Below are 12,792 nucleotides of genomic sequence, written 5' to 3'. Positions count from 1 at the left end.
GCACTGCCACCCATCTTATGGTGTTGTGTATTCTCCAGCTTAGCAAGCCTCTGCTCTGAGTACAACTGACCTTTTGGGTGTTGGAGAAGTGCAATTTGCCTACTACACTTGAAATTCCTTCTTATTTTTTAATAGAGCAACCCAAGTTCAGTCACTGCAATACAAAGTTATTCTAGCAAGTACCGCAAGCATCCATACAAATTTAAGAGCTAAAGGGGACCATTAAGCTTAATTGTGAACTACGCTTCAGCAATGGCAAAGCGGCCATTCGCAATGGCAGACAAGGCTTCACTAGCCAGAAAAACAGCAAGAAGACCCAAAGATGCAGAAAAGACACGAGTGGTGATGCTGCTCCAAGTTTCTGCACCAACTTGCCGTAATGGGGGTGTATTCTGCTACAACCACTTTCGGCAGCAGTATCGCCTCGGTGATAGTATTTCTATCAGGTGCACACTGATTGGCTGGCTGAGCACTACGTCACGCGAAGGCGATAGTATCGTCGAAGTGATCGTTGCAGAATAAGTCCCATGTTATAGATTTGACAGCATCTACTTGGGCCTAGTTAATGACATCGGTAGAGAATTAGCACTACATTGCATTCTATAGGAACCAAAGACTCAACATTGAAAATTTTAAGTACTTTTTCTTGACCAAAACAGTATAAAAATCAGAAAATATTCTGAAATTTGTGAATTAATGCTGATGCACTGGCACAAAATTCAATAAAGGAAAGTTTGGCATTCAATTTTTTTTAAAGAATATTTAACCTCTTTTCCACCAAATGAGGGAAAAGAGCCCCCCCCCCCCCCCCCCCATTGAAAGAATACTTCACTAATATAAACTGATTGAGTGCTGCTCTTGAGCAGCAAAAATATACCGGCAGTGTACTCACATCGATCACACCATATTTTGAAGTATGCAAGGTTATCATGGCTGCAGAGTCCAAGAGGAATGCAATCTTGTACTGTTCGTGGCGAGTCACGCCAAGCTCCCAAAGCTTGGCATCAATCCACTTCATGTTAGTTGCAGCTGAAAATGATGCAACAAGCACTTAGATGTACAAATTTATCAGAAACACCATTTTTTACATAATTACAGCATATGCAGAAAAATAGTGAGAAAGGGAGCAGTATACCTGTATTCTCGAATATCTTAACTCTTTCGTTACTGGGCCTATAGAAATTGATTAAGTTGATGACAGTTTTTCTGTGCATTGTGGAACATTTCCGTTGTAATTCTTCTCCTAGCAACATCTGAAATGACGACTGAACTTTAACTATTGGTCAAATTCTACAATTTTTGCCAGATCAGGGAGTCTGGAAATTAAAGCCTGGAGGTATCATCGAAACTAGCCTCCAGTGTTCCTAGCACTTCTTGCAACATTTGTGCTTCAGTCAACTTGGCAAAGTAATTTTTAAATCACAGCAGCAGTGAAGACACAGAAGGTTCCCTCGGGTTGTCAATTTTCCAATCCGATGTTAATGGCTGCATTGACAATGTCTCAAACAACAGTAGATGCTCATGAGTGCATGCTATTTTGATAACTGTGTTCAACTAATATCAAGTGCAACTTTATTCCCCTTCTCCCCCCCTCCTACTCCCTGTGGGTTGCTGTTATCCATCACTGCTTCGACAGCTTATGTACAAATTATTACGAGTATTCCTTCCCACTGTAAGGAGTTTTCACTCACACAAGAGCACACAGCAGATTTCAGATCGACCTTCAACCGAAGCTTGATTAGCTAATCTTTCGCATTTTGAACACTGCCTGAGCATGTGCCCTTATTCATTACTGCACAATATTGCTCAACACTCCACATTACTGCACAGCACTGTACAGGAACTAAACAAAGCATGTGGAGGCTCCAGTGCCACTTGAACGCACACTAGACTACCTTGCCTGCACAGAAAAGCTGACCGAATGCAATAATTAAGTATTAGGAGATTTCTGCATGCCTGCTGACCTGAAGCTATTGCTTCATAAGCCCATAGAATGTTGTAAAAAAGAAACCAGGCATCTGCTGGAATGAGTAAAAACAAATTCTCCCAGTATGATGGGCACTTCCCTGTTTTCACAACTGCAAAGCTACTGCTTCCCTGCACAGCATGTGCATCACTATGGATAGTACCGATGCCAACAAATCTTCACAAAAATCTTTTCATGTGATCTGACTTAGAAAATTTGGGAACTAGGCACCAGATGCATATCTTGTACACTTCAGATTTTTTTTACTCTCAGTACTTACACTAAAAATAGGAAATTATTACTTTCATTGGTGTTCCTGAAATTGTTTTGAAGTTTCCAATAAGAATTGTCAAAAATTGTCGGGGTATTTATTAATGCTACATCGATTCAAAACACCAGTGATCAGGCTATCATTTTATGTATCGCAGTATATGTTTTGACTACTACAATGATGATGGTGATGTATAGTGTTTAATGGCATAAGGGCCAGGCCAAAGAGCATCAAGAAATAGTATTGAGCAATCGTTGGATTGTTGAATAGCAGTAAGTAGATGTAACGTGGATGTAGAGAGGCCTAAAATTCATCGTTGTATAAGTGCGTAAAACATATACTTGCAATAAAACTATGCCAATAACTACAGTGAGATGTGCTTGTATGCAGGGTATTTCAGTGAACACTTTCGAAAATCTTTCAAAGTTGCCTGTGGCAGATATCCCAATTATAGTCCATGAGCTGGTCGACTCGAAGTGGCAGACAATACTTGCACAAAAAATTTAGATGCAAAATTGACTAATCAATAAAAATTCCCTAATTATGTTTTTAACTAATTACATTATGGCCCATTTTGCAATTTACAAATTCTAGCCGTGGAATTCGCAAGGCGGATCCACTAGGAACGAATTTTCAATATGATACCAGTTTCGAGATATAAATTCCCGAACTTCGCAGAGAAATGCATTGGGATTCCAGTTAATTTGTTAAAGGGACACTAAAGGGAAACAATAAATCAATTTGGACTAACGAAGCATTGTTTGAGAAGCCTGCAGGCAGTCATTTCAAAAAAAATTGTTTGATTATTAGATGAGAAAATGAAGGTCCAAGTACGAGTATTTGAATTTCGCGCCGAAACCCTAGTACCGGTACGTCAGCGTGACGTCAGGGATTCCAAAGTATGTTTTCGCATTTTCGCGTTGGCTGAATAAAGGTTCCCGAAACTTGCCATGTTTAATATTTGGTTCCTTTAGAACACAATGTAATCAATCTGTACCACTATGTATAACTAGTAGGCCCTAGAAGATGCCATCAAAGATAAGACGTCACAGCCCCCAGGTGCAGGTACTTAAGTAGGCGTCGCCAACCGTATTTCGTTCTTGCGCTTATTCTGACTTACCAAACGTCTTATTGTTGTAAGAGTGGTGTTTTTGGTGTTGTAGAACGGTAATTTACTGATGCAGAAGAAATAATTTTTCACTTTAGTGTCCCTTTAACAAAACGTTGTTTCATGCACTGAAGCACACAAGCACACGTTTTTCATGGTGCGATGGTGCATGGTGCCCTGCCCTAGCGGATTAGTCGCGAAACGTTTTGGAAGGGACACGCGCACGGCAGCCCTGCCAGATATTGAGGGAAAGTTCCTGAAAAAAAAATGCGTACATACGGACTGCACCGTGAACCACGTAGTTGCGACGTTCCATTGACGGCTACCAAATTTATTGATAAACCCCTGCGTTACACTTGGGCAACGCTTCAGAAACATCACATTGCTGATGCAGACTTCTTGCAGTGTTGGCCCTCTCTTGCTGGTGCTGGCAGCGTGTACCTGACGTCACATACTCGTTTAAGGCATGGTAACACTGGGTCGATACGAAACCGACAAGACGCTGATGCCAACGATTGGCCGACTATTCAGCACTGTGTCACTGAGACCATTTGATTATATGTAGTAGGCTGAAACCGATGCAACCGATGGGTACGAGATGTCATATAGCGCGATGGGCTTTCTTGTTGACGGCACCGACAGAAACAGTGTGCCGATCATGATCGCTCGACCGAACCCCACGCAATCCACCGTCGAACCAATAATGCGATAGCTGCAGCACATTCGCTTGTATATATAATTATTCGCGCTCAAAATGCGTCGACATGCTTTCGAAGTTGAAATGTACAAGCTTCAATTCTCTCAAGCCGTGCACACAAAGTTTGAGCCAATGTTGATCCTGTTTAGCAAAGTTTCATTTAGTCCTGCAGGTCCCGTCGAGTTCGGACACCCGCTAGTGATGGACATGAACTTAAAAAATATAAGTAGTTAGGACTAAGGAAACTTCTGCTCTTATATTTAAGTTGTGGCCCTATAGCAATTTGATATCAAGTACTCTTCACTTCGCTTCGTGTGCACACAATAAACGGCGAGTGGGGTCACAGCGCTGTGCCAACATTTTGTAGTTTGGCCGCCGTTACCGAATGCCGCCGGTCACATTCGCTCCGTAGATGGCAGGTCTGTACGTGTTCTTATGCTGACACATTTCTTAATTTGAAAGATGCATTGTTTACCTCTGAGTTAAACGGGAAACAATGAGGCGATGCATTTGGCACAGCAGCATAAATAACCGCCTTGCTCAGTTACCAATGGTGTCAGCATTTTCACGAAAGAACTACACGGCCTATAAGTGAGGGCTTATGCCGAGCATTGTTTACTAAAATACTTTATGGCATGCACAAACTGGAAGTATGACGATGTTGAAAAAAAGCGAGAATCAGCAATAACAGCCCGTAACATATGTGTCTGGATCACAATTGTCATCGTCTAAGTGGCTCAGGGTGGAACAACGCGGCTTACATGCACAGATATGTTTGTTTTGCTACGTTTTGAAATTATTTTATATCAGCGATGTGCCGTTTTTACAATATCCAAAGCTAACAGCAATCTACGGCTGTAGATATCGATGAAAACAAATGCACCGCTTTGGCAAATACGACGCGGAAGGCTGCGCTCGAAGGCTTCTTGAATATGCTAAATGTTTAATGAATGTGTAAAAGGAATACAAAAAGCGAGGTGCAAGCGCAGACATCAGTGACAACAAACTCCCAGGCAGCCATGTCGGCAGATGGGACTCAGCGTGCCTTTATCAGCCGCACTGTTAGCACAACAGCGTACTCAGGCCTGTTCACCCACTGGTCGATGCGTGAACGACTTGCTGCCCAGGAGAAGCCCTTAATAAATAATCGTGATCCACGAAACGCACAACTGACACACACTCCACATGGGCGCAGGTATACAGATCAACCGGCGGAAGCCCCGGCATCCTTCCAAAACATTTCCAGCGGCATGCATAAGAGGGCAGCACAGGAACAAGAAAAAGGTGGATTAGAACAATATTCGTGCATGAACAACATTGAGATACATGATAGACCGAAAGCTATAGACGAGAACCCTGTGCAACTAGTAGTCGACGTTGGCACAAAAGTTGAATGCCCTATTGCCCCTTCAGACATTGATACCATTCACAGAGTACCCACTGCTAATAACCTGAGAGCACATAACGTAACAGTTCAGTTTGTCTCGAGAGACAAAAGCACCATATTGCAGAGAAAAGTGAAAAAAGCTCTGCTGGCTGGGAAAGACCTCAGCAAAAGCAAAGATTCGAGCCAAGTGTTTTTTAATGACCACTTAAGTCCGCAGAGCAAAGCACTTTTCTCTGAAGCACTGAAATCGAAGAAAAAAAAATTATGGGGTTTTACGTGCCAAAACCACTTTCTGATTATGAGGCACGCCATAGTGGCGGACTCCGGAAATTTTGACCACCTGGGGTTCTTTAACATGCACCTAAATCTAAGTACAAGGGTGTTTTCACATTTCGCCCCCATCGAAATGCGGCCGCCGTGGCCGGGATGGATCAGACGTAGAACAGATCGGACAGCAGGTGGCTGCAGACGAGCACAGAACATCGAATACAGAGATGGCGGTATCGCGAAGCGGGATAACTTGCGTACTTAAAGCAAAATTCAAAACAGGAAGAAATACACGGTGTTGCGTTTCGCCTGCGACACGTGGGTTTGCCGGCGCGACTGCGGCGGGGCGGCAGACATTTTGGCCCGATCGTCGTCGCCACAACACTCATCGCCAGGTGTTTCCAGGCGCGACTGCGGCGATGCGACCGCCTAGGGATCATCCTCGCATTCCAGTCATTGTGCCCGAAACAGGCGATGCCAAAGCAGGGATCTCATTCCAGTTATTGGGCCCGAAACAGGCGATGCCAAAGCAGGGATCTCGTTCCAGTCATTGTGCCCGAAACAGGCGATGCCAAAGCAGGGATCTCATTCCAGTTATTGGGCCCGAAACAGGCGATGCCAAAGCAGGGATCTCGTTCCAGTCATTGTGCCCGAAACAGGCGATGCCAAAGCAGGGATCTCATTCCAGTTATTGGGCCCGAAACAGGCGATGCCAAAGCAGGGATCTCGTTCCAGTCATTATGCCCGAAACAGGCGATGCCAAAGCAGGGACCATCCTCTCATTACAGTCATTGTGTCCGACCGGCAGCGCCACGACAGGGTGCTACGAGATCGTGCTCGACATGGTGCTACGGCATCGCTACGACAGTGTGCGTCACCATTAGCCCATTGTACAGTCACGTGCTCGTCTTTTGAGGGGTTCCTTCTTGCCCTCAACTGCGAGAGTATAAAAACAGCTGCCCCCGGACGCCAAAAGGAGGGCTCCGATTTCTTCTGTTGAGTGAAGTGCTCTCCCGTCTCTCTACTACGGTCAAACCTGACCGCCAACTCTTTGCGATGTTAAAATAAACAAGTTGTTTCGTTGTTACCAGTCGACTCATGCTTTGCCGGGACCTTCGGATGCTTCCAGTTGTACCCCAGGCCGCCAGGCCAACGCTACCCTTGGGGCTTGCGACCCAGGTACAACCACGGGCGTCAGCGCCGAGTTCCCAACAGATCGTACCAGCAGTCCGATCCAAACATCTGGTGGCAGCGGTGGGATCCCAAACATCTGGTGGCAGCGGTGGGATCCCACCGCTGCCACCAGATGTTTGGATCGGACTGCTGGTACGATCTGTTGGGAACTCGGCGCTGACGCCCGTGGTTGTACCTGGGTCGCAAGCCCCAAGGGTAGCGTTGGCCTGGCGGCCTGGGGTACAACTGGAAGCATCCGAAGGTCCCGGCAAAGCATGAGTCGACTGGTAACAACGAAACAACTTGTTTATTTTAACATCGCAAAGAGTTGGCGGTCAGGTTTGACCGTAGTAGAGAGACGGGAGAGCACTTCACTCAACAGAAGAAATCGGAGCCCTCCTTTTGGCGTCCGGGGGCAGCTGTTTTTATACTCTCGCAGTTGAGGGCAAGAAGGAACCCCTCAAAAGACGAGCGTATAAAAACAGCTGCCCCCGGACGCCAAAAGGAGGGCTCCGATTTCTTCTGCTGAGTGAAGTGCTCTCCCGTCTCTCTACTTCGGTCAAACCTGACCACCAACTCTTTGCGATGTTAAAATAAACAAGTTGTTTCGTTGTTACCAGTCGACTCTTGCTTTGCCGGGACCTTCGGATGCTTCCAGTTGTACCCCAGGCCGCCAGGCCAACGCTACCCTTGGGGCTTGCGACCCAGGTACAACCACGGGCGTCAGCGCCGAGTTCCCAACAGATCGTACCAGCGGTCGGATCCCAAACAACGGTTATCGGCAATAGTCACAATGGTATGAGGTACAGTAACTGTGTGTAGCAGGAGAACATTGACATTAGGAGCTGGCACATAGTTACAGTCAGGAACAGATGGAAAGCACGTCAAAGGCATATACATGGTGGCTTGAGGTGACAACTGTATGAAGTCTACGGAGCAAACGAGGCTCAGCTGATTTTGGAGGGCAGCAGTGAATAGGCAGCTCGAGTTGGAGGATGCCAGCAACGCAGTAAATCTGCGCTGAATGGTCTGATAAAATGTCGAGGCTCAAGACCAAGTCATGGGAACACTGTTCCAGAACAGCAAATAAAAAGGAATTGTTGAAACCAGCAACAGTTATCTGGGCAGTGCACATGCCGAGGATAACAGGCGTTGCTCGATCAGCAACCCGGATAGCACGAGATGCGGCAGGTGTAAGAACTCCCTTCAGGCGGCAACGAAGACAGTAGCTTATCACCGAGATATGGGCTCCAGCATCAACAAGCGCTGGGACAAATACAGTCAACTTCTACATCAACTATATTGTGCCAGGTCAGAACGACGACGACAGGCGATGGGACTGGGGTAACCAGGAAAACGGGTGGCAACTTTGCGGCGAACGGGACTGGTGACTGCTTGGCGACGGTGATCGACACCGCCATGCAGTTGTACCATCAGTGGTGTGCACATTCGGCTCGGCTTACGGCTGGATTATGGCAAAAACCGGCATCTGGAGGAGGGCTGTTCAAGAATGGCATCGAGGACCAGTGGTTGACACAGTGTCAGGCAATGTGACCAACGTGGTGACAACTGAAGCAAATAGGTCGGTCATCCAGTGTTTGCCACTTTGCCATGTTGCGAGAACCTCGAGGGATCCATTGATTTGGAGTAGGCACCAGTGATGGACGCTCCATTGGCCGGGAACTGGCCACGGTGCAAACTGACTGCAAGCCGACACTGGCGAGTTCTTGGCACACAATACCCTGAAAAAGGGGAACCATAGGAGTGCATGTATCGTTGACAGGTGGGTACAGAGTTGCGGGACATATGATTTTCAGCTCGTGGCGCGCAATCTTCATCAGCTGCTCTGAAGGCTACTGCTGCCGCGAAGGGCAGTCTTGTTGGTCATCACAAGACGATGTTGCAGCCATATTAGGAAGCCGTGCAAATGATTGACAGATACGATGGCTTTTCACCAGCTCGAAACGCTTGCACTCCGTGATAATGTCATTAACCGAAGTACATTTCTTACAAATGACTAAATTGAAGGCGTCATGGGCGATACCTTTTAAGGCATGCCCGACTTTTTCAGACTACAACATTGCAGAGTCGGCCTTGAGGCAGAGTGCCACCACGTCTTGTATACAGGTAACATAGCCTTCGGTGGACGTTTCAACTCTCGATGTCAACTCTTTCTTGGCGACGATCTTCCAACCCAGTGGTTTTCCGAAGAGATCTCGCAGGTTCTGCTTACAGGTATCCCAGTTAGAGTTCTTTGTGGTTTTGAAGCCACACTCGTGCAGTTCCCACTAAGTAAAAAATTATATTCGTCAGCATCACTGTGGGATCCCATTTGTTGTGGCTGCTCACCCGCCCATACATCTCCAGCGTTGATGTCAGCACCATTGGTGCCGCAGAAGGTTCCTGGATCACGCGGATGCGCGAGTACGACAGTCGACGCAGGCGTTGCCAAACTAGGCACCATCTCCTGCGACATCAGTGAAGAACCGAAGCGGTGGCCGTTGCGAAGCTGTTTTGAGTCATTACCCAGCACCTCCACCAAATGTTATGAAGAAGATGTATGTACTATTTACATGGGGAAAGTTAGTGGTAATCGCGCAGGCTGATAAAAATGTCACAGCTCCAGGAGACAGTCTACTACTTCCTCTTCATCTGCCTCTTGCACAAATGGTCCTGTCCAAATGCCCCGTAACAATATTTTGTTATTGTTCCTCAAATTAAGTTTGTTTATGCTAAAGCTTACATAAAAAGTACAACTTCTACAGGCACTATAATTGTGTACACTACATTGAGAATACTCACACCAAAATGCAATGTCATAGTCCTCATATGCTGATGTTAGAAATTCATGAAGGAATGGTCTCATCAGCTCGACTATGGACTGAGCAGTTGTTCGATGATCTGCAATCAAGGATGGAAAATGTTAGGGGCTCATAACGGTACTTAATCAATCTGAACATGAAAAGATTCCAGAGCATGTGCAGTCGGGTAAAACATGGGAATGCATTCAGAAGGAATATGAGCAACTTCTACATGTTTACAAGCAGAGTTGGCAAGAAATAAACTCCAGATATGAAATTGGCAAATCAGCCTTGCAGTGAACACTGCATTAGAATAAGTGAATTAGCAGATGGGGTAGCAGAACATACAAAACAAATTCGGTTCTACAATGCAAAAAGGTGATAACACAGTATTTAGAGAGTAAAGCTTAAGCAACACAAAGAGAAATTCCGACAGAACCTATCTGGCAATGAATACCAACGGTAATGCAATCAGCATTGAAGCAATGTAGCAACAGACGGTATTGTCAAATTCTTCACTTCTGTGTAGCTGACTTGTTCAATTTTCTGTTACCACCACCTTCACTTCTCTGCAGCTCAACATTCCTCATTCAATGCACGCTCCAGTCTCATTATGTTATCTTCACTCCTTCCTGCACACTCGGCTGCTTTTGGTGCTGCATTTTTTTGCTACTCAGTAACTGACTTCTTCAATTTTGTGTTGCCAACTTCTTCACTTCTAGCCTCTTGTTCTGCTTGGCTATCCGGGCACCATGCCAGTGGCACATACTGATTCTAGAGGATTAGCCAAGAATGTTTGTCTACCTAGTGTCACATGCCCAGTTGCACATAACCAATTGCCGAATTTGTGTATTTAGAGACATACCCAGTGGCACATTCGCAGTTGCACTTATCCCATGACCCAAGTTGTCTGTTCTTGCACATATACTGCACTTCTGTATATTATTGTTCTTTATAATGTGTAATCTATTATCAATAAATCAATTTCAATTTCAAATACCCAGGGGTCCAAGTAAGCTTGAGAGAGGTTAGATATGAATGAACATAGCAAAAAGTGTGTGAAGTTCCAAAAGAACTCTAATCGAATTAATAGAATGTTGCATATTCCCTTTAGGCACTACAAGCACAATTCAGCATGCACAGGTAGTACATTAAAATCAAAAGCACCGATTGAAATTATATTTGAATATGTGGCAGACATCGTGAAGCACTTATGATTGGACTTGGGCTGCAAGGTGAATAATAAGTGTAATGTGTGGGTGTGTGTGTGTGTATATATATATATATTGTCACGAAAAGACAATTGAAGATGTACCCGGCGTCGGCGAGACAGACAGTTGTACAAGATGGCGTACACAAAAAACTCAAGCTGGCGTCCTCAGCCTCTGCTTCTTCTTTAGTGCCCACCTCTTGCCGAGCGCGCGTTCAAGTCACTTCTTTTTCAGTGCTGGCGCGTGACAACTAGCGGCAATATATATATAGTGTTTTAGTAAAATGGGTTGGAAGGCAGACAGCTGGATGTTTGCCCTCGCAGTGTCAGTTTGCCTTCACATAGTGGGTTCACTTCTTCACCTAAAGTCTTCTGTAGCAGGTTCAGTTCATTGTTTTCACAACATATTACATTAGGTATACATTCCAAGTGTCAGGATAGTTGCTTTCCAAGTATGCCAGACACGAAATAGTTAAGATTCTCATATCTGATGTCTCTGTAAAGAGTTCTCACACAAGAGTCTACATTCTGTTAACTTGAGAAAAACTCATTGAAGAATTAAAAATTCCCAATTTGTTCTGCAGCTGTTCGGTTTCCATGATTCTGAAGGCACAATAAATGTGATGAAACGTACTGTCAGCAAATGAAAAAGGCTGGATTCTTTCTCAAATGAAAACTGTTTATTATCTGCAGAGCGTCGGCGTGAAGCGTGTTGCTGCCTTCCTCGGCCGCGTCTCTCGTGCGTCTCCCCGTGCCGTCTCTCCGGCTCGGCTGACCTCCGGCTCCTCTCTCGCCTCGCTCGAACCCCCGTGTCTACTCGTGGGTCTCTTCTTACAGTCCCAGGAACTATAGCAGGGCATCGGTGCGATGAGTCTTTCCTCGTGTTTACTCAAGGGTCTCTTGCGGGGAGCAAAGTACCATGCGGGGCATCTCGTGATCTACGGGATTGCGGCGGTGGAGCACGCTGCCTGACAGGTCGGCGTAAAATGCGTGACGGCCAAGTTATGAGAGTGCGCGCCGCTCACACGGCCCACCCAAAATTTGCGACTGTCCTCAGGCGCACGTGTCCGTCGATGTCAATTCCTCGGTGTCCAAGGCGCCCTCTGTCATGCTTGTTCAGAGATCGACTTGCGTATTCGATGACCCGTTCTCTTCCTTCTTGCGTTTGGGTCAGTATCGTTCAGAGTCCGGTTTGTGATGCGTCGACGTGTACTTGCGTTGGGCAGTCTGAACAGAAGTTTACCAGTAGCGGAGGATTCTTCAGCGCTCTCTTGATTTCGTTCACGATTTCCTGGTGTGCTCCCGTCCAGATGAATGGCACATCCTTCAGGACCAGTTGACGCAGTGGGTGTGTGAGTTTCGAAAACTCTAGTATGAACTTGCGGTAATGGTTAGCAAATTGCAGAAACGAATACAACTTCTTGGCGCTTCTCTCAGGCTCAAACTTGTCCACGGCTGCGACTCTCGCCTCGTTTAGGGTTCGACCGTCTGCGGAGATAACGTAGCCCAGAAATGAGACTCGGTCTCGGACAAACTGACACTTCCTGATGTCCATCTTCAAACCGTTGATGATGACCCTACTCAGCACCTCGTCGAGTAATGACAGCGCTACAGTGACCGTAGTTGCTCCCCGGCCGACGTCGTCCATGTAAGGGGATGTTCCCTTCAAGGCATCAAACGTGTTGCTCATTATTTGCTGCATGGTCTGCGGAGCTTTGGAAAATCCAAAGGTCATTCGTAGGTATTCGTATTTTCCGTCTGGCGTCACGAACGCGGTCTTGTGAATGTCGTCAGGTTTCACTCGCACTGTGAGAAAGGCCGACTTCACATCCAAGACAGTGAAGCACTTCGAACCGTGCCTCATGATGTCGTCAATGACATCTTCCATGATTGGCATCGGGTAGGGCGGATT

General features: G+C 46.1%; 1 protein-coding gene across 4 annotated transcripts in view; it reads right to left on the bottom strand.

The window, feature by feature from the left end:
* Nucleotides 1-12,792, bottom strand: part of Ublcp1 (Ubiquitin-like domain-containing C-terminal domain phosphatase 1) — a 35,466-nt gene that overhangs the window by 19,708 nt on the left and 2,966 nt on the right. For all 4 annotated transcript variants that reach the window (XM_075677071.1, XM_075677069.1, XM_075677070.1 and 1 more), the window contains exons 3-4: nucleotides 9,672-9,770; nucleotides 893-1,029 (exon numbers count right to left, since the gene is read on the bottom strand). In XM_075677071.1, coding sequence (XP_075533186.1) covers nucleotides 893-1,029; nucleotides 9,672-9,770 — 236 coding nt within the window. The remainder of the gene's footprint in view (nucleotides 1-892; nucleotides 1,030-9,671; nucleotides 9,771-12,792) is intronic.

Source organism: Dermacentor variabilis, unplaced genomic scaffold, assembly GCF_050947875.1.
Source record: "Dermacentor variabilis isolate Ectoservices unplaced genomic scaffold, ASM5094787v1 scaffold_12, whole genome shotgun sequence".
Taxonomy (NCBI): domain Eukaryota; kingdom Metazoa; phylum Arthropoda; class Arachnida; order Ixodida; family Ixodidae; genus Dermacentor; species Dermacentor variabilis.
Note: the sequence above shows the minus strand (reverse complement) of the source record. Positions and strands in the feature narration are given on the sequence as shown.